Consider the following 24,879-nt stretch of genomic DNA (forward strand, 5'->3'; position numbering starts at 1 on the left):
GACAGGCAGAAATATTCACTCAGCGGAACATAGATCTCATCCATTGATGAGGTGACAGAAAATGGTGAGGTTTTCTAAGAGGCCTTGCTTTGAAAAATGCTGGCTATAGGAGGCCTGTATGAGCTAGTGGTAGATGATTACAAGAGCAATTAAAGAAAGGCATTTAGTACAATTTACATCTAAAGTGAGGTATTTAGGCCAATTACAGGGCAAAATAGTACACTCTCGGTTTTTCTTTCAGAAAGAACACAGTTAAGCTGCAGGATGAGTCTGAGGTAGCAAATCAATTTGGCTGTAATTAAATCTTGTTTGTCATGAAGGACAAAATGGGAGAACATGCCATGAGCAACGCGTGACTCGATTTCCTGGAGATGGCCCTCACATATGGAAGTTAGCAATGGCCCAGGCTTGAGTCACCGGGCATTTGCAGACCCTGGGTAAGCCAAGGGTCTTGTAACACCAGGTCTTATCTGCCCTGAGTGTGCTGGCCACGCAATGTAGCATTGCATTCAGACAAAGCAAAGGGAATATTTCCAAGGAGGAATGGTGCAAGAGTAGCCTTCTAGCTGAAGTGGCAAACAGTCATTAGAGCTCAGCTGAGTTGATTGTCCTTCCTGGCCTGCATGATGGCGACATGTCATTAAGGTCTTTCTTACTCTTTTTTTGACCGGCTTCCTTCAGCGTGTGCCAGATTGCAGCATCCCCGGGGCTTTCATTTGCAGACTTCCTGAGTGTTCCCAGCTTCAGCTGCAGCAGTGTAACATCTCCTGAAGATAGGTCCACAGCAGCTAAAATGAAGTTCCCCAGACACTGACTCAACCAAAATCAAAACAGCATGTGAGAGATTAATCCCTGGCAGCTCTATCCCTGTTTCTTCACTGGGATCAGCCAAAGAAAGATATTTCTGAACAAAAACATGACCCAAAATAGGATTCTTAAATGGACCTGGAACACTTAGAAGGTGCTACAAAAATGCACCGCCCACATTTATTTTGCTTTCCTGTTGAATATTCAAAGCTGCAATTTGCTAAAGCCTGGCATAGGTAGTTTCTGTTCAGTTACTTAGATGCCTGACTGTTATGGGAACCAAAGGGAATTAGAGACCTAAATATCTTTGAGACCTGTTTGAGTTTCAGTCCCTAGTTGAAACATAACAGGGATCCTCAGATTTCTGTCATAGAGACCATTACTTAGGAGTTATGTGGTGCAAAAAGAACAAAATCTATAAACAAGATTTTTTAAATCACTCTTCTTCAAACTCCTACAGAAAGATTCCTGTCCTGCCTGGGGTAAGCCCTAGAGAGGAGCAAACATCTATGAAAAGGAGGGGGATTCCCATTTCATTAAGAAAGCTTTCACAAAACTACATTCAGGAAGGAAGGAAAATGTTACCCAGCAAGCAAACTTATCATTAGTATCCCCAGAGATATCAGCTGCTGGAGAACACACCACATTCAGTGTATTGATAACTTCGCTTCACAGAAATCACTCTGAAAGGTGCCAGAGGAAGAAACATGAGGTTCCTGAGACACCCTGGTATTTGCTGCAGTCCACAGGCAATGCATTTACTCTTGAGGATGCAGCCTGGACTTGGGTCATACATTGCAAAGATGATTACTCTATCAGAGAGGGAATAAAACCCCCTGGGAAAATCATTGACTGATGCCCCTTTGGAGGAGTTCTGCGTAAACCTCAAACCTATGCTGAGGAAAACACACCAGAACAACCCCACAGAATAACCTTTTATTTGCAGGTCGACTCTACTCTTTATATGAACAGCTTGACAATCATTCTGGTTAAGAACATAGAGGAAACTGTGAACAAGGGGTTCCGGCATTGCTGAAAATGTTCTGAATTTATAGGCTGGTGTTGCAGCAGATTTAGGGCACATTCACATGGGAGAAGGGGTATCAGTCTCTTCATATATAGAGAGACCTGAGGAGAAGGAGATTTGGTTCTCACCTCCCTGGGAGCTGCTCTAGTCCTCCAAAGTGACACTGTGGTTCCAGTCCCTCTGACTGAGTATGGAGCAGTTCACCTATTATTTGGTCAGCAAGGTCTATGTCCCTTTGTGAGTTTGAATCCTTTCCCTTCCCAAATGCCTTGGGTATGAGTAGGCTGCCCCAAGTCAAGGCAAAATATTTCACTCTACAACTGAAAGTTTTGTTCAACAGGAAACTGGAAAAATACATACATATGTGTATTTTGTATGTGAAATACCTGTATGTGTGTGTCTGCCTGCAGATATGTTTTAAAGACAAAAGTATTGCTTAGTTTATTTCTCATTACTAGTAAATACCAATCTTCGCTATCTGATCTGTATTCAAGACTGATCAGAAACAGTTATAGTTTCAGGTAGAGCTTCACCCGACAAATACCTACAGGAGCAAAGAAGTTTGGTTTGAAGTAGCATTGTGAAACTGGGCACAAGTTGAAGCCAAGAGTTTAAAACAGTATTTCTCCCTCTTAAGTGAATCCAGTATGAACAAGCACCTTTGGAAGTGAAAGAAAATCTCTAAGGCAGACATGCAAAGAGGTTTCTATCTAGAAATGAGAAAACTGGAAAGCATCTAACTTCTTTACAGCAGCAAGGACTCAAAACTTTCACCTAAACTCTGCTGCAGCTGACCAAAAACTGCTCTTCTGTCCATCTTCCTGATATTACCCTCTTTTTCAGTTGGAAAAGAGACTTGAGCATTTCCACCGCCAGTAGGTCAACCTGAATTGCAGTCGTTCTTATACGGGTGGCTATTAGTCTGTGTTAAGTAACGTATATCTGGCACATATAATCATAGCGAATATGCACAAACTTAATAGTCAGATCCTGGTGGCGGGGGCACAAGATAGCCCTTGTGAAAGTTTGAGGCTTGACGCAGACTAATTTGCCAAAAAAACTGAGGAACCCTTTCCATCCAGGCAGGTGCTGCCATCTCTGCTTGCTGTTATGCCCTGGCATCTCTCTCTAAAGCAGCTGGACATCAATTTGTTGGCAGGAAGGCACTAGAATAAATAGATGACTTCTGCCATGTGCTATCCCATTAGACATTGCCTAAGCTATTGTGTATATTCTGGCTAGCGGTTTCACAGTCATTTGGTTCTGCAAGCACTTCTTCACAGGCATGGAAAAATTCCCCGTAATGTGCACATCCACTCTCCTGTACCACAGCTAAGCGTGTTTGAGCTACTGCATCCTAGTTTGGTGTCATACCAGAGACTTACGCATTGCTTTGTGCTATTAATCAAGGATAAGGGATTCTCAGAGGGCAGCAGACAATTTACGTCCCGTTTCCGTCAGTGCATACCATGAATGTTGCTGTTGTGTGGCTGAAGGGCTCTTCCATGGGTACAGTTCAGTCCCACAAAGTCACAAGGGCTTTGCTGCAAGCAAATGAATTACAATACGGGAAGAGTTTGGCAAAGACTGATCATTGACAGGTGGATCTGGGCCAATCTGGGCAACAAGAATATCAACAACAATTGTCACATTGTCCCCAAGAACACAAACTAATCACTTATTTAAAAACAGAGCTGCCAGCTCAGACCAGTTCGTGGTCCACACTCCAGATCCAGCTCACACATTAACTCCATCTAGCACCTTGCCTTTCTGCTGTGGCCTTCAAATGGGACAGCATGTTTCAGAGCTCTGTGTTCAAGCCCACTAGCAAAAGGCCCAGGCACACACACCTGCGACAAAACCCTGGAGGTGACCCAAGATGGTTACTCCAACTCTAGAAAGAAATACCCAGCTAATTTATGATCTAATTAACATTTTAAAAGCAGTGTTTTACACATCCTGCACTTGGTTAAAACCACCCAGTGAAAGAAGGAAAACATCTGCCCTGTCACATAGTCTGACGCAACTCAGACTGGAACCAAATGAGAACCAGGACATGCAAGTATTCAGCCACATTTTGTTGCAGTCTCCACTGCCCTTGGTGTTGAAAGCCATGTTGTTTCAGTGCTTAATCAATATATCAATACACCCAGTAAATGGCAAGGAGAGTTTGTATTTGTCTTCTTACTGCAAGACTGCTCATAAAGCCAAGTTCACAAGCCCATAAAGGACCCTGCATTACCCTCAGTGACTGGGAAGGAATTTCATGTTGGCTTCCCATAGGCTTGGCCACTGAGAGAACAGGAAAAGATAGTAAGAAGGTAAGTAAAAATGAACTGAGATTAAGCCAAAAGTAAGGCCTACAAATCTAGAAAAGCAGTCTCAGCTCACAAATACGACCTACCAAGTGGACATGCTGAACAGCATTTTGCTTGACAAAGGCAGACTGATAAACTCTTAGTATAAAAATACCATGATGTTTTCACAGGCAAAAGCCATGTATTTTGACATCTGGTTTGCCTGCATGGAAGTGTGGTGGAAGTTTGAGCACCAATACATTAATTTAGACATCGCTGTTTCAGAAGCCAGTGATTATTTGAATTGTCAGTGTGAGCCATTTGGTCCCCACTGCATTCAGAGCTGGGAATCCAAAGACAGCAATCTGCCCGTGGTGGAAGTTTAGCCTACAAAACGGTTTTGCTGGGGTGGTAGATGTAAACTTAAGAGAGGTGATGTGGACAGGAAGGGTATCTTCTGCTGATGAGATAGTTTAGAACAATCAACAAGAAGAAAGAAAATGCAAAGCTTGATGGAGGAAAGGAAAAGAAAAGGAAAAGAAGGAAAAGGAAAAAAGTAAAAAAGACCGGTGTCATGCAGAAATTCACAGCAGGACCCATGAGAGGCAGGATGCTGTAAGGAGAGTTGAAATGGTATGCGCAAGCTGGGTAGTCTCAGGGTGTGTTTTTCCAAAAGCCCTTGCATTTCTTAGCCCATGTATCTGTGAAGTGTAATGGTAGGACACCACCAAACTTTTTATTCCCCCTCAGCATTTCCCAAAGGTCACCAAGAGCCAAACTGAGCTGTACAAACTACCAATAACTATTCAGTGTGTGGCTCTGCAGGCCTGTTGCAAAATATCCACCATGACTTCACAGACGACAGAGCACAGATGACAGTTAAGGAGCTGTTGCAGCGTATCGTTCTGGCAAAGGGTATTGTGCCGGAGGTGGACTGGACCTCTATCCAAACAGCTTATCTCCAGATCATATTAACTACTGGAACAAGGCAGCGATTTGTATCTGTACCAGGGCTTTTCGCCAGTGTAGCTCTGCCAGTCAGATGCCACCAAGAGATGAGCCAGCAAAGCTTCACAGCAGGCCAAGCCTGGATGGAGTAAATTTCAGTGGAACGTCGATGCTTTTAAAACACTGAAGACTTGAGCTGATCTTTTGTAAGTGGAACCCAGCTCAGTCTGTCTGTGCTCAGTTAGCCAGCATGAGAAACAGAGCTGAACAACTATGTCAGTACTGACATATGGCAAATGCCTCTTCATATTCGTCAGACACATTAAATCACCTGCACCTCCATGCACCCCACGGCCATGCAGCTGTCATGTGAGCATCCCACTTTGGAGGTGCTCCGCAGACTCTGCACAAATTCCACCAAGGACTGTCAGTGTGACTGATGCTCACGTGCAGTCCCAAACATCGCCTCGGCCAGCTGAGCACTGCATGGCTAACACGCTGCAGCTGGAAAATCACCTGCACCTGAAAGGTACATCTTCCCGCAGCCAGTCCTTGAGCGGAGTAAGATCAGCAGAACAGGTCTGGCACCTGCATTTCTTGGCACAGGGACAGGTTGAAGGCTGGCCAAGGTTGCAACTGGAAAAACCCTCACACCTCCCACCTGTTCCCAGTGAGATGTACAGGACTATGTGAGGCCCCCACTGCTTCGGAGAAGGGAGCTAAGAAAAGCAAGCATGTTGTCAGTAGATTTGCACAGCTTATACCTCTACTGGGACGTTTTGAGACTCCCTACACCACAAAAAGCTGAAAAACAGGGCTGTGGGGAAGTTTTGTTCAAATTAGTTTATTCAAGTCAGGTTGAAGGAAGGGGATGGGGCATCTGGACTGTCTCCTGTCTGTGCTGGTACCCACCTCCCTGCCCTGGTACCTCTTCCCTGGGCTCTTCCACCCGTGGACATCCCTGCTCAGCAACTAGTCCCATTCTGAGTTCCCCTGGGAGCTGCACTGTGTATGAGCTGCCTCCCCACCGAGGAGCCAGAGGAGGGCTCTCAGCCCCTTGCCCATTTCTTCTGTCCCCCCCTGCACATCACAAGGCAGCCCCAGCAGCCTGTGAGTGAAGCCCATCCTGCTCTCATCAGCAAGTCTGGTCCTTGCTGAGCCTTTGCACTTTCAGGATGTCAGGTTTGTTCTGTTTATATGCTAGCAACATTACCGTGTCGCTTCGCAAGCAAGTAAAGCTGCTGAATAATCAGTCTGTCCAGCCAGACTGACAGAGACTTCAAGTTTAAGAGATTTCAGACAGGACACTGTTCCCCGGTGTGGGAGCTATTAGCTTCTATGAGCTGGCAAATGCTTTTCTCCTACAAAATTCTTATCACTTTAAAAAAATATCAGCAAGTACTTATATGACGTTTTCAGGCCTCCTCTTTGCCAAAAGTAACTATTAATCTTTCCCAGCCTGTATTAATTGCAAGCTGTTATCGGCTGATGGGCACCAGTCTTAGCCTCCCCTCCAGCCATAGCTCTGTGTTCATACCAGTAGTTTGCCCTTGTGATCAAAAAAAGTAGCAGTCCGTGGGCTGTGAGATCACCATTATTTTGAGCAACTTTCCTGGTGAAAGTTTAAAGTCTCCCTGTTGACTAATGGGTAGAACTGGATTCCCCTGTTTTCAGTCCAGATGAGTAGTAATGATTTAAGCAGATTAACTGGTTAACTAAATGTCATTAACACAGATCTTATCCTTTATACAAAATAACACTGATTACAGAGATCAGCTAATAACAGGGTTCATGCAAAGGCGATGAGAAAATATGTTCATCAATGTCAGTGGGCTTAAAATGAAGTTCAAAGTGAATTTTACTAAAGGAGTAAACATGCTGAGTCTGATCAATAAACTAAGTCTTGCTTTTGTTCATTGCAACAGACTCTGCTCAACATCCCTGCAAATATTAGCGCTCCTCTTCCTCCCCATCCTTCAAAGCTTCCAGCACACAGCCCCATCCGTTAAGCACTGCCACCTGCGATTGCGTGACACAGGAACAGGACAGGTTGCCCAAGAGGAAGCGCACCTCCACTGACACCCACCAAACATCAACCACTGCTGAATGCTGCATTGTTTCACAGCCTAGAACAAAGAAAAGAATTTACAAACTGCTCTCAGTGATCCATGATAAACCTACACCAACGCTTATGGTGGGGATGCAGGAGTCCTGTGCTTTCAGGTCCTAGCGCTTCATGGGGTCTGCTGGTGGCTGCAGAGGCAGAAGCAAATGTCCACCAGTATCTGGGTCCCTGATAGCAGCAATGTGTGAGGCTCATCTGTCTGTGAAGGAGGAAGAGCTAGGCATAAAGCATTTGCTTCTGTTGTAGCTGCAGGTCGCCTTTCATTTGGGTTGAAGAGATGTTCTTGGTTGCACATTGTAAGACACGTGCTAATGTGTCTAGCACAGCGATGTATTGGCATTTTAGGATTAAAACAGATAAAAATGAGTCCACTGGCTCGTGCATAGACAACATCTCTTGTTTCTCTCTTCCAGTAACTGTGACTGTGGGCGGACAACAACACTTGCTGGGACTCTATGACACTGCAGGGCAGGTAAATTACTGCAAAACATTTATAAGTTTCCTTTCCCATGGTTTGTTTGTTACTATTATGTACTGGGGTTTGTTGTTCCTGCCTTTTGGGGGGGGGGGTTTACAAATATTAACAATCGGTTGTGAGTTGTAATGGTTGAACTGCTGACCTTCTCCTGTTTGTTTTCTACATAGAGATTTCATTCTGGTTCAGCAATAAAACACACATACATACACTCGTTCATAAGACTGAATTTTGTCTAAGCAAAAAACTAAAGCCTGATTAGGTTGTTCAGCCTCCCTTATATCCACCTCCTACTGCAAATATGACACAAAGTCAGTGTTTTCTTGCATTTACCACACGGTGGCATTGAAGGTACAGAGAAGAGTTCCTGCTTCCAAGATGAGAAAATTAATATAACACAGCACCAGTCTATAGACCACCAGCTATAGACTTTTTAAATGGTAACCCAGCCAGACTGGCATCTGTCCTGACATCCTTCTCCCAAGACAAGAGTGTCCATTACGGAAGAGTCTGTACCCCATGCTTACTTTTATATATAATGCTTCAACTGTTCCCACTATCCATGGTCTGATACAATGTGGTTGCACTAAAAGATTGCAGAATAGCCCTGGTCTGTGGGCAGATTTCACCCCCTGGAGAGGAGGAGAGAGTATTTCTCACTGCCTTACCCTGCCAGGACAGAAGAGAGCACAAGGGAGCAACATACTTTCATGGTGAAAATTCCTCCCTCTCTTACCTCCAAATGACAGCGACTGGCAGAATAAAGAAAGGACCACAGTCTGCACAGAAACCTTGCAGAAAATCACCTGCTGAGAGGGGAGGGAGCAGGTCCTAGGTCCATCCCAGCCTGCGAAGGTTGGAACCCACATCCACCAGCTCCTCCGGTCAGAGCTGGCACTTGGAGGCAGCAGGAGAGGAAAGGAAATTTGGGAACCTGCTTCACTCTCTGGGACAGAGCAGCTCTGGCTACTGCGCTTTGCTTTCAGGAGGGCTTCTTGGCAGTGTTTTTTTTTGGCTGTGACTGACTGTTATGAAATGCATAAACAATGCAGAAGGAGACCCTCCTGTCTGCAGAAGGCCACTTATTACAGAATATACTTTGCAGCAGTATGCAAAGAACTCAAAAAACACATCAGGACAGACTGTCACCTCCACAAAAACCTCCGCTCAGCAGGACTGGGGTTTTTATGCTTTGGGTTTCACTTTTTGTTCATTTTATTCCTATCACATGTCTATAGGAAGAAACGGTCACTTCTTAGCCAGCTTGGTGTCAATTCCAGCCCACCCAACCTTTCTATTTACGTGATGCCAACAGATGATCCAAAAGCCAGTCCCAAAATATGACCCAAGTCCTTGTCCCATGTTCAATGCATGTTCAGTTTTCTATTCTGTGCTAACAAACACAGATCTTGGAGCATGTCTGTTACGATCCAGCAGCACTGCAAGCCTCTGCAAACGAGACTGCAGTTATAGTCTGTTCTCAATTAGATTTTACCCAGTGCCTTAACATTTCTGCTTGTTTTGTAGGGCTGACAGTTCCACCTGCCACTCATTTCTTCAGCAACACATCCTCTTATTTGCCCTCCTGAGCCAGACAAAACACTAATCTTCCTCTTTGACAAACTTCACCCCTCCACCTGTTCCTCCACAGTCATTTTGCCATCTCCTGCCTCAAACTAGCCAGAGCACCACCTGCCTCCAAGCACCATTTCTAACTCATCAGACTCATTTCCCTTCCAGACTTTGGTGCAGAGGACGTGGCCATCTAGTCAAAACTCTGAGCATGAATCACTTCTTGATGATCAGATAGCATCTCTGCGGAGGCTGAAAGGATGATGCTTCCCACATGCTCAAGATTTTGGGACAGATCATCTGGGTTGTTTCCTCCCTCCTTCTCCTTGTGTTGTGTAGCTTGCCAAAGGCATCGGTGTGAAGTCATAGCCAAAAATAGCACTTGACGTTACGATGCTAGAAAACATATGCTAATGAAATAACAATTGGAAAATGTACTCCTGCAGCAGGACCCTCTGTCAGCCTGAAGGGAGAGCTGGCAGAGACCCCAGATCTGGGGTATCTGGTTTTCAGTATCCCTGGCACAAACAGTCCTAGGAGGGAAAGACAAAAAAAGTGATCTTTTTTCCCCAGACTGGACTCGGGTGCGGAGTGCTTTAACAAGCTGCCATGGCAGGGAGTGTATGTGACATCAGCATGGCAGCAACATCAGAAAAACAAGTTTTGCTGTACTTTCTGGGCCCAAAGATCGCAAGGCTGATGGCAGAGATAGAGCGGGGAGGGAGCAACACCAGGAGAGGTTTCTCAGCCCCAGAAAGTCACAGGCAGGTAACTCAGCAAGGACAGGTCTGGTGCTGGCATTGCCATGCCAAACCAGTGGCCAGGCAGTGGGAGGCCTTGCACTCCCTAAATAACAGGCAGCAAAATTTGAGCACAAGCTAGGGAAACAAATTAATGATCAGCTACAGCCTGACCCCCTGAGGACTCACATCCCTTCCCAAACACCACTGTCACTAGCTGCAGCACGCTGGGATATGCCCCATACACACGCAAATGTCCAGTCCCTTTTTTACACTACTTATTTGCTTGAGTTCAACCATCTCTGAATGAGAAATTATCCTAATGCACCATATCTCATAAAGGTCCATTGCAAGGTTTTATGGCCTTCTCCAAAGAGAAAGGAGAACAAACAGAGACAGGATCCTTGTCTGATGTGGTCTGGAAGCTGCTGGCAGCCCACCGACACAGGCATGTGCAGGAGCCCAAACCAATGCTTATCCACAAGACTTGTGCTTGGACACATCCGTGCAAGATCCCGTGAGCCCTGATGGGAGAGGAGACCTCTGCTACGTGATGCGTGGCTGTCCCTCCTTAAGCCTTATATAATGCTCTGTGTTACAAGTTGGGAACGGTCCTCCTGAAAAGAGGATTTTCTAGGGGCTCCAAAGGAACATGGAAACTAAAATGAAATGCACACTCCTGTAGCTGTCACCGCCAGGCAGAGCTTTTAGTCTGTAATTTTAATGGTACAGTAAGTTCCAGCCCCTCTAAATATGCACGTCTGGAATATTGAAACTGGTTATATTTAGCCAATTTCTTTCCAAAAAGCCTTCATCACTATTCCTCGAGAGCTTGCTGCCACCACGTGGCTGTTTTAGGAGGCTGATTTGCAGCAATTAAACCGAAAACAGTAAAGGCCTTTGCCAAGCACCTAGTGTCAGCCTGCGTTGACTGTGGCATAAACACGCTTAATCTCAACCTTTATGTTCTGGGTTAAAATAATGTCTCATGATCAGGCCAGACCTTCCTAACCCACAGCATCCACCTAAAACTCATCTGTCTCTGTAATGCAATTGCTCTGTTGAGCCCATCGTCTTGGCATCCACTTTGTCTCTTATCAACTCATCTGCTGGGAGCTGGGTGTCATCTCCAGAGCCTCATGTAAATCTCCCACCAGCTTTACTTTTTTGTGGCCTGTATTGCTGACGTTCCCACAAACACCTCTGATTTTTTTTTCCTGCCATTCCTTGACTGTGGAGAATCCACTCTTTATTGGGAGTTGATATGTCCAAACACCTGCTCTCATAATATAAATCTTTCTGCAATCTTTTTATCACTGCAAAGGCATAGGTCAGTTGTACAAATAGTCAGGCTTTACCCCAAATACTGTGGCTGTGGGGCTGGAGGTGGTAACTGGGAATTTACTCTTTCAGTTGAAGTGGATTTGAAACAATGAACCATCAGTCAGACAAAAGAATTTTTTTGTGGTTTAGGATGTTTCTTTAAACTTGTTTTTAATGAAACAGAGCTAAATTTGGCCTCATGCTTCCTTTCAGAGTAAATAATTAAGGTTTATTGCTTAGAAAAGGTTGGAGCAGACTGTTTTTACATAATCCATCAGTATTTTTCGGAAACTAGTGTTGATTCAGAAGTAATCAGGATCTTCTTATCACTGCATGTTCAGCGAACAAAAGATTTTGGAAAGAAGATTTACCAGTCTCAACTCATGATTAAGCCCTCTCATTTGTTGACCCAAACAAATGCCAGGCAGAAGCAAGGCTGAATAAAGACACCATCTGATCTGGGCACACAGTTATATAGTCCTACATCAGTTTCTCCTGCAGGACAGACAGCAGTTGCATTGCTCCTGCCCCTAAGGTGGGTTTTCCCTGCCTCAAATAAATGTTCTCAAGTCTGAGCAACAGCACCTTTTTTTTTCCTTTACATTGAGCTATCAACTATTTCAGTGACTGCAAAGCAAAACTACACCCTTTGAGTTTTCATACAGTTATAACCAAAAGTGACCATACTGTAGAGATTTGAGGCTTGCCCAGAATGCAGAAACTGTAAACTAATTCCCTAGGTCTCAGTCAGGCTTGACAGCAACATCTATTATAATTTCCCACACTCCAACTTTGTTCTCCTTTCCCCTTTTTTAATTCTGGATCCCCCAAAAAAGTCTTCAGAACAGGTGTATCCCCTCTAAAAACCTCTGTTTCATTGCACTGAAATTTTCTAACAGCTTTCATTGAAAAGCACCCACCAGACACAGCTACCTATGCTCTTACTGTCAGAAAGAGCCAGTCTATCCCTGTCACACAGCTCGCAAAACCTCTGCTCGTTTTCGACACCTCAAGCCTGAAACAGACCGAAATTCTGCCTTGAAACTCAGCTATCAAAGCTAGCTCATGACAGAACATAGCTTAAAGCTGTTTTTGAAAATTCACCCTCTTCACAGCTAGCCCATAGAGAAAACATCTCTCTTTCCCCAGTCTGGGGCCTGTGGAAACACTAAATGACCCCCAGCAATTTACCCAGACACTGCAGGCTGGATTTGATCTGCTTTGTACTTCCAAGATGAGTGTCTTCTGCTGACTGACACATTGCTGCATACCGTACATGACTGCAATGGCACCAGTTAGCCCAGAGACCCTATTTGTTGTATGTGGTCATGTCTATAACGTCTACTGGGGAATAGAAAACCCATGATATTAACAGAAAAGCCCCTAGAGATGTGTGTCACCAGTAAATATTAGCTAGCAGCAAGTCAAATAATACTTCCCAGAATGGTATACATTGCTGAAGGGTTGAGGCCGGTACATGCAGCCTCAAGATCAATTTTTATTACACCACCAGTGACAGCCACTGTTTAGCATTACCCTCTACACCAGCATCACCACGGATAATACACACACAAACAAAATGTGTTCGCTCTTTTGGGTAAAGATGCTGCCAAAACAGCACCCCTGGCCCACGAGGGGTGATTTCCCTCTCCCCAGCAGCTCACCGGAGGTTACAAAAGTGCACGAGCATGGAGGGACAGTGTTGAGCAGTTCACCAAGAGCTAACGTGATGCCCCCATCTGCAGTTATCTCCCACCCCATAACATACCTGCTGTTTTCTCCCTGGCAGGAGGACTACAACCAGCTGAGACCCCTGTCCTACCCCAACACAGATGTGTTCTTGATCTGCTTCTCGGTGGTGAACCCCGCCTCATACCACAATGTCCAGGAGGAGTGGGTGCCCGAGCTGAAAGTCTGCATGCCCAACGTGCCTTACGTCCTCATAGGAACACAGGTAACGCTCCTCCGGGGCACTGCCAGCCATCGCGGGGGTCTTCAGAGCGAGGGGGCTCCTACTCCACCCCAGCGGTGGCTAGAGGTTGAGCTCTGTGGAAGGGTTTCCTGTTTAACTTCTTATGTGATACGCAGCCATTAGAGAAAAACTCAGGGACTGGGAAAGGAAACCAATATGCAAGTGTCCCATCATGCTAGTTGTGACTGGGAAAAGTTAACCCATCTTTCTATTGAAATGTATGTTAACGTGATATCAAGGCATAAATATCTGAAGGGAGAAAATATTTCTGACAGGCATTTAGTGAGGGGAAAAAAACATCAAAGTCTTGTTAGAAACAGAAGCTAAACTTCAAACTAAATTTTAAGAATGGGAATAATTACTTACTTTGAGACATGGGAAGGAAATAGCCTTCCTCATGCTTCACATCAACATTGCAGTTAGTGACTCACCGTCCTGCTTGTGTTAGAGTGGATGTTAGGCTAAATGATCAAACCATTTTATTTTGGCCTTAAAATCTATAAATCTATCAATCAAATAAAAATGATTTAAATATGGGTTTACTTCCAAGACATCAAGTGGCTAGAGACTATGAGAAGTAGGGATACAAGACTGAAAAATGTCCGAATGCTGGACAGTAACCTAAGCCATGTTAGAGAAACAGATCAAATTCTGGCCAAAACCAAAATCTTCATGCCACAGAAAAGTTCAATTCTTCAAACACTGGTTTTGTTTTCCACAGTGGAATAATCTAAACCACTCATTTTAAAATAGAAGTATTACCCTTTGGAGTACATACTCTGAAAATGGATGGGTTTGAAATGCCAGAATGTTTCATTTTGATATGTTCCATGGAAATAAAGGATTTTGTTTCAAGTCAGACTGAGCTGTGACTGTCTGGCCTGTCGGTATTTTTTGGGTGATGCAGTGCAGGGTCGCAGAAGCCTCCCCTTTCAGTGAGGCTCAGGCTTCCACCAACACTTTCCAAGAAGCATTGTGAGACCCATTGAGAACTGCATCTTTACTGTACCGCAGCTATCTGAGCTGTGGCCCAGTAACCCACCAGTGAGATCTAATTCGTGTTCAATAGAAAGGGAAAAAAGGGAAAAAGAAAAAAAAAGGAAAATATATGTGTAACATTTCTGAAGTATCATCTGAGGTCGGTAGAGCAGATGCCCTTATGTGAGGTTATGACTGTGGGTTTGTAAAATTATGAATACCTGTCTCAAGAATTACAGCAAGGTGGTTCTGAGCATAGGTTTTGTGTATTTTCTATTAGATTGATCTCCGGGATGATCCTAAAACTTTGGCTCGTCTGCTTTACATGAAGGAGAAACCACTCACCTACGAGCATGGAGTGAAGCTAGCGAAGGAGGTAATAATAGCTTTTTCTGAGGTCCCAGGAAATCAATTGATCACAGCCTTCCAGTGGATTTGTTTCATTCAAGGTGAACTCCTCCAGGGCACATTGGTTGGTCCCAGCCAGAGATTGAAGTCTCTGTTCAAACAGGCTGGACCTAGGCACAGGTTGTGACTCCCGAGCCTGATGTTTTGTTGTGATGATACCCAGTTGAGCCGTAAGCAAAGCGGCAAGGTACACAGAGCAGCAGATGGCAAATGGGCAGCAACATAGGTTTTACTGCCTACTTTACCTAAGTCAAGTGTTTCTTGTTCAGGCTTCTGCCAGAAGGTGCATGTGGCAAACCCCCCTCTGCAGTTGCCTTCTGCCAAACTCATCCCCATCCCTTACAAAAGCACAGACAACTTGCTGCTCACTTATCCACGGCACTTCAAGCAGCAGAGAAGGAGCTCCCGAGGCTTCTGTGATATTGCACCTTTCTCCCAGCAAGGCAGGGGGATAAAAGCCTTCCCTTAGCCTTGAAATGTGGGCACCTGGACCCCAGCCATTTCCACCTTGCATGCAGCAGGTGCTGTTGCAGGCTCTGGCCCTCCAAGGCCAGCAACACCATCCATTTATAGAATATGATGATTCAGCAACAAGGTTACTGAATAACTTGAGGCTGCTTTCCCAGTCCCTTCTGTGTGTTTGCATCATATCAGCACCTCCCAGAGATTCCCATGTCAAGATGATGCTTCTGAGTTCCCAGAAGCCAGCTGGAAGCCCTCCTTCAGGTAGCACCTCCCTGGTCTTGCAGAAGGGACCTTGACGATTGGATTTGATGATCTTAGAGGCCTTTTCCAACCTTAAGGATTCTATGATTCTATGAAAGCAGGACACAGGGGTGACAGGTCAGGAGAAAAGAGACAAGCATATAAAGGGGCTCAGCTAATGACCCAGCATCTCCTGGAAACCCCCCCAGCTGCACAGACACGAGGCCAAGCTTCCAGGCCAGCATTCGAACACAGATGCAGCTCCCCTCTCTCTGAAGGGGTGATGCAGGGAATTCCTGCTCCCCATTAACCGCCTGTGTGAGATACTGGTGTTGATGCTTATCTCTGCTCCCTCGCTCAGGATGACCGCCTGAGCTTCTCCCTTAACCACATAGGCAGCCAGATACAAAGCAAAGCTAGGGCCTGACCCCCTTTTTAAAGGTCTGGGTTTCCTTCTGTGGCAGAACACATCTACACGTAGAAGGATGCTGGAACTGGGTCGCTCGGTCTCTCCCAGCAGTGGGTACTCACATTTTCTCTCCTCTCTTTCAGATCGGAGCACAATGCTACCTGGAGTGCTCAGCCCTCACGCAGAAAGGCCTTAAGACTGTCTTCGACGAAGCAATCCTGACCATCTTCCACCCCAAGAAGAAGAAGCAGCGTTGTGCAAAGTGCCACAGCTGCTGCACCCTTGTGTGAAGTCACTCGGGAAGACAAGCGAGATGAGTTCAGTGAAACCAAGCAGGTTAGAAAGGCAATGAAGGTCACATGCAACTGAAATGGGGAACGTGACCAGAAAGGGGTCCTTCTTACCCAAATATAGGAGCCCTCCATTCTGTGAAACCTCCACACTGTATCAGACTAGGCCAACTCCTGTCTATGTGCTTTCCTAACCCTCCAGAGCCATGTGCAGCCTGTTCCCACTACTGCAGACTGCACTGAGCCAGCAGAGACCAGGATGCCTGCTCCTGCTTGACTCCTCACCTTAGGAATAAGGTGAAGGTGGTGTGTGGAAAAACAAAGAACTAAAGGTGGTAAAAGAAACAAGAGAAACTCCATTTGTGGCCTTAAGCACGAATTCATCAAAATTAGGAATTTGCAGTACTTAGGAAATGAATCTGCATTGACTGAAAGCATATGGAGATCTGTAGAAATCTAATATGTAAAATATATACTATAGGTAGGATGTACTTTTAAATTACTTTTCTTTTATAAGACTCTATAGTTCAGGATATACTTTAGTCTGTTCAAACTACATGGAAGCAAAGGTGGAGTGATTCCAGTTTGTTTTCACTTCACGGTGAAACTTCACAGCGTCAGGATGTTGCTGCATCCAAGCTACCAAAATGGATCAACATTTACCTCCAGACTTAAGGAATGTTCTTACAACAAAAAAAATGCAAATAACTGTATTTTTACAGGGCTAAAGGTGTTCAGGCTGAGCCATGTTTCCATAAGCTGGGAAAGGAACAACAGAGTTGTAGCATTAATGAAACAAAGAAATTCTGCCACCAAAGAATATTGCCCTAGACATGAAACAGCAGCACGGAACAATCTCCTTCCCAAACTGAGAACACATTGCCATGGCAACTGAAAATTTACCTCACAGATCAGCTGGATTTCTACATCTCACCCAGCAGACGAAAATAGCAAAAACCGACAAGCCAAAGGTCATACTGACTTCAAGTGCTTTAAGGTCATCCAATTGCCTTAAGATTCTTTCTTTTACAGAGTAGCTCGTGTGAAAAAACTCATCAAAGTGGAGATGTAAACATGTTGTTTTATTGTAGTCTCCCTTCTTCCATTCATTACTTCTTTCTTTGCTCCTGTTTTTCCATCCTCATTACTGTGAGTGCTGTTTAAGTTGCAGCGTGGCTGCAGTCCTCAGGAGTGAACTCTCACACGAGTTGCAGATGATGGGCTGCAGCCGACAGCAGAGAGATGGGAAGTCCAGACCTTAAGGGAAGGGAAGCTGCCTGTTAGCTCTCTTTGCTGTTGAAAAAAGCGTGCCTTTTCACTAAAGCCTCTCCAGGGAGCCTGTACTTTTGCACATCACCACAACGCAGATGCTCAGAGGTGAACTCCAAGGGCGTCTCATTACTTGCATCTGCCTTTGGGTACCCTGGCAATGCCATGAGGCTGTCTTGTTATGGATTTCATTTCCCAAGCAGAAAATCACAGTGCCAGCATTATATGGATTTGAAGACCTGTGACGTAACTCCTTGCAAAAGTGGTGTCTGTTGTCAGCATTTCCAGACGTGCTAGGGGTAAGCCAGCAATAGCCGTGCACCCTCGCAGCCCAGGGATGTGCACCCTGTGCCCCCCGTGCCCCACTCCAGGGGACTGCCAGCCCGCTCCTCTCCAGAAGCACAGTAGTGTGCTGAGTACACACAGCAGCCAGGAAAACTCTTGCAATTCATGGTGAATTCTAGGCCTGGTGTTACTCGGAGCAGTCAGCAACTTCAGCAGGACCACAGAAGCCGCAGCGCTGGTGCAGAGAAGAGAGCGAGCATGATGCAGCGCCCAACGCTGCAGCCACCGAGGCTCATGGATCCAAGCTCCTCCTTTAGCACGAATTATATTTACCATGGACACCTACAGAAACCAGATTCAGCTCCCCAGAATATTTCCAGGTAGAAGTCAGCAGTTCTCTCTGACAACAGCAATCAAATTTGAGGTGAATTGTTGCTGTTACCCAGCAGGCTTTCACTCACCATCTCTTTCCCGCTGCACACCAGTATGGATGAAAACAAAGTCGTGCTAACTCAAAGACAGACGATAGGAAGATTTCCTCACTGCTGGCATTCTTTGTGCTTATTTTATATTTGGTTTTGTTATGTCCCAGCCATTTGCTTCAAATGGACTAGCTGGTAAAGCACAGCTCAGAGCGAGGACAGTGCTGAAGCCCAGTGAAGGAGTTCACGCCGTGCCTCAGAGGCTGTGTTGCTGTAGCAGTGAGTATTTGCACAGCTGGGACACTGGCAATCAGCTGAACTAGAAAGTGTAAAAAGATATTAGGGGAGTATAAGGAAATCTAGATGTGGATGATTCATTAAATAAATAATTATTTAGCTAATGGTTGTTGGCTTACAACATGACTGAAAGTCCACTGAAACAACAAAAAAAGAAAGGTTTCAACAGATTTCAGAGAAAACAGTTAGAAATTCACTGTGCTGCCATTTACTTCAGTGGAAATAAAATAGGCTGGTTACTTTGTTTTAGCTGATTTAGGCTGCTGTAGAGCGCTAGCCTACATCCAAGTCTCCGGTTAAAGTAAGTGAAGCCTGTTTTAGCTGAAGCGCAATGCAAACACTCAGGTTGGAGCTGCCAGATATTCTTAGAGCTTCACAAAATACAGAAGAAATAATAGAAATCCAGACTGACAGCTGAGCTTATCATAAAATAATGAGCACACTGGAAAAGTGCAATGTAGCTTTCCCGGCATGCATCGGAGAAAGCCACAAATAATCAGATGATATTTTTGTGTGCCACCGAATATCAGGGGTGTCTATTAATACTAATGGGATGGCATAGGATAGGCATATAAAATCAAAAATCAAATAGGAAGTTGTAGCATCATAATCTCTACAGTGGTTTGAGGAAAATTAGCCAAAAAACATATGGTGTTGCAGAAGATAAAATGCTACTCTTGTAATGTATTCAGCTGCAGCATCCCTCACAAAGCATTGCATAGCAGTGACAGCATATAGAAAAGTACTAACACGCATGAAAAAAAATGTTAAGACTAACCACGGTTTTATTTGCATTTACAAAGCCAAGCACATTATGTTTGTCAGACAGTAAAATTTCACAGAATCGCAAGATTACAGAATGGTAGGGGTTGGAAGGGTCCTCTGTGGGTCATCTAGTCCAACCCCCCTGCCGAAGCAGGGTCGCCTACAGCAGGCTGCACAGGACCTTGTTCAGGCAGGTCTTGAATATCTCCAGAGAGGGAGACTCCACAACCTCTCTGGGCAGCCTGTTCCAGGGCTCCATCACCCTCAGAGTGAAGAAGTTCTTAAGTTTTTCAAGCTGACTCTGTCCAAAATTTGACATCTGGGAGCTCCAAGGGAGGGAGGGTGGTCACAATCCACTGAGAAATGGCCTCTGCACTCCATTTATTTTTAATTTCTCTTCCAAGAAAAATAAATGTTTTTAAAATAGGCATGGTTAATGCAGGCTCCACAAACATTATTCCTGTGTTAGGTTATATACACGTGCTTATCCATGCAACGTGGCACTTACTCAAGGATCTGCCCTGTTTTACACCATTATTTTGAGGAGGCGGGAATAGCACAGGCCAATAGGCTTTAGAAAGGGATTTGCAGGCAGATGTAAGGAGACTCCTTGACTCTCTGGCCAGTCATACCTAATAACTCTCTAAAAGCCAACAGATGGTGTGTGAACAAGCAGCAAAGCTCATTTTCAGAAATACCAAAACACCAGACACCGTGCAAGCACAGGCATAAAGCAACAGACATAAACTTTGAGTTATTTTCAAGCACCATTAGAAACAAGAAAACAAAATCAATAAAGGATTTCCAGGTGAAAGGAGATGGGTTTTCTCACTGTAAGATGAGCTAGAAATCAGACCCCGATTTCACCTTCAAAGGAACACAGTTAGGAGAGTCGTAAAGGCTATAAACCATCCCTGGAACCTATCTGACAATGTCCTCTTAATGCAACTGATGTCAAAACCTTTCGTGACAGAGCTGCTTTTGGTAATAGTCTGCTATCATTTCAAAAGCACTCACAACTTACAAGAGGTCTGCTAGATCCTGTAAAACCCATCTCCTTTGGCCTCTTCTGAAACCTTCATATTCTACCAGGAGTTGTTAACCTGAAGTCATAGTTTCAAACAGAACTCCCAAAGGGTTTTCATGCAAACTCCTGCAATGAGATATTAGAGATATCAGGTATTACAGAGAGATCTCAAGACATTAAGAGCTGTTATCACATTAAAACAACCTACAGATGCCTCTGCCCTTCAGAGCACTGCTAAAACACTAGGCCAGTGGAACTGGGGCAATCCTGTGCTGTAGCACCACTTCCAGCATGACCTGAAGGAGGTCCCACAAAGCCTTCCACAGTTTGTCCTGTGCCTCCCAGAGCTCAGAAAAGTTGGGGAGAATGCAGAAACCAGGCTCTAACCTTATGCAGGTCCATCCAGGAGCATCTGTTCAACCGGGTGTGAGTCCCACGTACTTATATCCTCCAGAAGTGGTGGAGAGCAGCTCTCAAGATCCACTTTCCCCGGTTGTCCTACGTGCCAAATGCTCTCAGACCTTCTCTCTCCACCCAGTAAATATCTGCTACTATAGCAGTATGTAGCTTACAAAGTATAACCAGCTACAAGCTCTTGCCTCTTATTGCCTTGAATTAAGGTTGTTGTGACTCTTTCCCTCAACTTCCACATTCGCTGGTCCTGATGCAGATCTTTTTCCTGGTGAGAACTGCAGAATTCCCTCGCAGTTCAGCATGACAATCAAATCAATCATTTCTGCAGTTGTCATTGGTATTCCTTACCTTTTTTCTTTTTTAAAGCACTCCTTCTGTTCAAAATAAACACAGAATTAAATATAGTACTGCATCTTAATATGCAAAAAAAGTTATTCCAAATCATTTTATTAAGGGGCTGGATTTTGGCAGTCTTCCTCATACCGAAGAGCATCTTATGTCACAAGGAATTGTCTCCAATATCCTCATGTCTCATTCCATCCCAATGATACCTCTCATGTAAACAAGAGAGGATGAGTATAGCCATTGGTGATCTGCCCTTGTAGTTGTGTATAACAAAATCTGTTCTAGCTGCTCTAGTGTTGGTGGCCTGTGTCCCCTAAAAGCAGTGATTTCCCATTCCACGCATGCTGTACAAGTCTGCTGGTGTTCTGTCACGCTCAGCACCACACTCTGTATGGTATCTGACATCTCTAAGGAACCGCGGTAGAGAAGAACCAAGAAATGAGTTGGGAAAGTAGATAAGCCTCAGGCGTGCCACTACCCAAACGAAGCAGAACTCCCCTAGAAACAATCACTGCAATGCGACTCTAGGCATGTGGCTAAAATTCCATGCCGAGGCTGGGAGAATTACCGTAGCCAACAGCGAGCAACAGGGAACAAACATTTCAGTATTGGTGACGGTCTGTTGGCAAGGATGCATGGGCTTCACTCCCCACTGACAAGAAGCTGTCAAGATCCTGTCCAGGCTACTGTCTCAACAGTCCAGGGACCCAGTCTGAGAACCCTTTACAGGAGCTTGGAAAAGGTTGCAGAAGTTCTTGCAAACAATTTCCATTGCTGCCTCCCCACATCACACCCAAGCTCATACACAGCAAATGATAGAGGCCAATTACACTGATGATTGATATGTGTCTAGCAGATGTATTTTCACCAAGTGAGCTGCCATATCCTTACAAAAATGTCCCTCTAATTCAGACATGAAAGGTGCCCATCTGCTTATGTAGATTATTTACACTCCATGAACTTTTCTGTAGCTTTTTTCCCCCAGTGACACAGCAAATACTTCTCAATTCATTGTGCTGAAGCTTGCACTGGATCAAAAATAAATTGCAATGGCATCAATTCGTCTGAAGCCAGGCTTGTTTAAAAGCACATTTGCCCTCTCTAACGAAGCAATCAACACATGCTTACGTTGGCCCAGGGACCATTTGTTCAGTAAACAGGTAGAATGCAGGAATCTGGCCGCACATGCCTTCCTCCCTGTATTTCCTTTTCCCTGAAGAGGATTTGTAATGTGTTTTATCCTATATAAAAAAAAAACAAATCTGGAAATAACAGAACCTTTTCTTGGTTCACAAATTTATAGGACTAGAGGAGCATCCGCTGTGACAGGAGGTGAGCATGGAATGACCTATGTCAGATAACTTCTAGACACATCTGAGCTCCATGTAAAAATGAAGACAAATCTCTCCTACAAATGTTTATTTTCCTCTTTGTGAATAAAGACCCTCTGAAAGCAGGAAAAAGCGTCCCGCTGATTTCGGTAGTGGCTTGTGATCTCAGCTGTCTTCACTTATCAAAACAAAACACGAATAGAAATATTTTTGCATCAAAAAGTTGGGACAATAACACCCATTAGAAGTAATGAATGAAACAGAATAGCATCTACACTTCTGCTTTGGGGGAGAGCAGCAAAATCAGGGCCCAGAGCAACTGGTTAGTTTGATCCTAAAACTTAAATTTCCTTTTAAGATATTAAGGGGACACCCCTAACTAGAGTGAAAAAAAATCTTCAAATTCTTTTTTATTTGTTTCAGTGGAAGCTTTCAGAACATGTGAACAAGAATCTGTTTTACCTGGGTGGTTCCAGGAACCCCACCAGAACAGCAAAAAGAGTCAGAAACTCATTGTAAGAGGAAAATGAGCTCACAAAACCATATATTACAGAGCAACAAGCAAAAACCATATGAATTGCTGTCAATGGTGAAAAATCTCTTTAACTTTGAAAATGCATCAACAGAAATAACTTTGAGCATGATCCCTGTCCCCTTCCAGAATGTGCAGACCATAGTGTAGTGTTTGGCTGCTTCTTCTAACTAGAATTTTAGGGTGGGATTTTCAAAGATGCTGTATGTTGGCTTCATTTCAATTCTCATGAAGACAATGGAAAATTTCAGTGGGGTCCACACATGATTAATGTGGAAAGCATTTGAGAGTCTTTACATTTCCTCCTTTCCTGCCCTTTGTTGTGGCTGACCAAGCTTTGAGCACGCAGACGAACTGAGCCAGGTCCAAGAATCTTTTATACCTTTTGGCTGCTGGTTGTGGACTCCCGAAAGACTTTCGGCATATGGAGGTTTCCTGATCTGATCTTTAGCTTGGACTTTGGAGACTGGATTTGTAACTTCTGGTTTCAACCACTAATGAGGCTGAAGATGAAAATGATTACATTAACAGTGTAATTTTCAATACAAATGGGTATCTTTGCTGAGTTTGACACTGCACTCATTGTTGTCACTTAATTTCATCTTACCCCAGTGGAAAGGTAGCATTTAGGATGCCAGACTTAATTTTGCATTTGGTATTGCCAAAGATCGTTTTGAGCTCTTGCTGATATCAACTCCAGTGAATTTTGACTTTGATCGGAGGTTAATGAATGCAGAGTAAATAATTGTTGCCAGTCTACAGTTTCCAGGTCTTGCAACACAACAGCTATTTGTACTGATAACATGTAGAAATTTTTGTCTGATGTCTGTCAAAGTAGTTTGGGTGTAAGCCATATCCATAGTGTGACTGTCATATCATCTCTCCTGACACTTTTCCCCAAAATAGGCAGCTGCTCTAACTGCATTACAGAACTGGCAGGCACTGAACTGCCTTGTCGGTATGGAGTAAATGAGCCCAAACTTTCCCCATATTTGTAAATATTAATTCATTAATAAGCAATAACATAAAGCTATGTGAGAGGGGAAAGACACTGACAAAGTCTTCTTCACTCCTGAGCAGAAGTGCTCTAAGGTGGTCAGCCCAGGTTCCTGGGTGGGAAATGCTACAGAGCAAGGCACAGCATGATGTCCATGTATGTCTGAGCCTGGCAAAAGGGTTCGGAGATGCCTCCGTGGAGTCCCGCCAGGATACCTGGGGCTCAGCAGCACCTGGAGACTGGGAAGGCTTCAAGGAAGGCTGCAGAGAGATGGACCCAAACTGTCATCGAGTGCAAGGATAACTGAATCCAGCTTAACCTGTCATGATGTTGATGCACTTGTCAACAAGTTTTCACTGCAAAGACATTCTCTGCTCCTCTGAGAACACAAAGACAAGAAAATTTCTTTCATGTCTTTTTACATACTACTTCACCAATACTTAAAGTAACAGTGCAACAAGTTATTCTAATTGAGTTTGTGAAGCAGATGTAATGACCTCTGCAGAAACCAGGACCTAACACACCATCGGTCAGTTCTTAGCAGGTTAAGAAATTCTTAGAGTCATTTAGTTCACTTCATGTAAGCAATTGAATTTTTCACTCTTAAAAGTTGCTGTGTGCAATATCGCTGGAATACGGGGCTGGTAAAACCAAAGGATGAGTACCAAAACATTATGCCTGACTTTTGAGTTGCATGTCTTTTTTCAAAGATTAACCAAATCTTCAAAATTCATGTCAAAGCAATAAAATTTCAAACTAAGGAAATTCAGTTTTCCAGCAATTATGTTTTGCATAGTTTAAAATTCATGTAAACAGTATTAATTGCCTATTTACAGCACATGATTCTGTACTCATTTGCTTATCCTCTTTTAAACATGTAATTATTGTATATTGTAACTGCACATTAATATCATCTATTGTACATAGTTTATTTTAACAAAATAAATGTATTACTAAGTATTTTGACAGCATTATTTTGAGAAGGTGTGTTGCTCTGTTTATTTTCCCAGCTGCTAATCACATACACTTCACAGGACATCTCAGGCAGGAAAAACACATACTAACACATAGGACTGTGGTGGATAGTCCTGGAATGGCCCACACCTTCCCGTGTCCCCA

At 44.2% G+C, this 24,879-nt stretch overlaps 1 protein-coding gene across 2 annotated transcripts in view; it reads left to right on the forward strand.

Annotated features, from left to right (window-relative positions):
- RHOJ (ras homolog family member J) overlaps positions 1-24,658 on the forward strand; it is a 73,963-nt gene extending 49,305 nt beyond the window's left edge. For both annotated transcript variants that reach the window (XM_075426833.1, XM_009935227.2), the window contains 4 exons: positions 7,618-7,676; positions 13,104-13,268; positions 14,545-14,640; positions 15,930-24,658. In XM_075426833.1, coding sequence (XP_075282948.1) covers positions 7,618-7,676; positions 13,104-13,268; positions 14,545-14,640; positions 15,930-16,076 — 467 coding nt within the window. In that variant the 3' untranslated portion in view covers positions 16,077-24,658. The remainder of the gene's footprint in view (positions 1-7,617; positions 7,677-13,103; positions 13,269-14,544; positions 14,641-15,929) is intronic.
- The last annotated feature ends 221 nt before the right edge of the window (positions 24,659-24,879 follow it).

The sequence above is a fragment of the Opisthocomus hoazin genome, chromosome 7 (assembly GCF_030867145.1).
Source record: "Opisthocomus hoazin isolate bOpiHoa1 chromosome 7, bOpiHoa1.hap1, whole genome shotgun sequence".
NCBI classification, from domain to species: Eukaryota; Metazoa; Chordata; class Aves; order Opisthocomiformes; family Opisthocomidae; genus Opisthocomus; species Opisthocomus hoazin.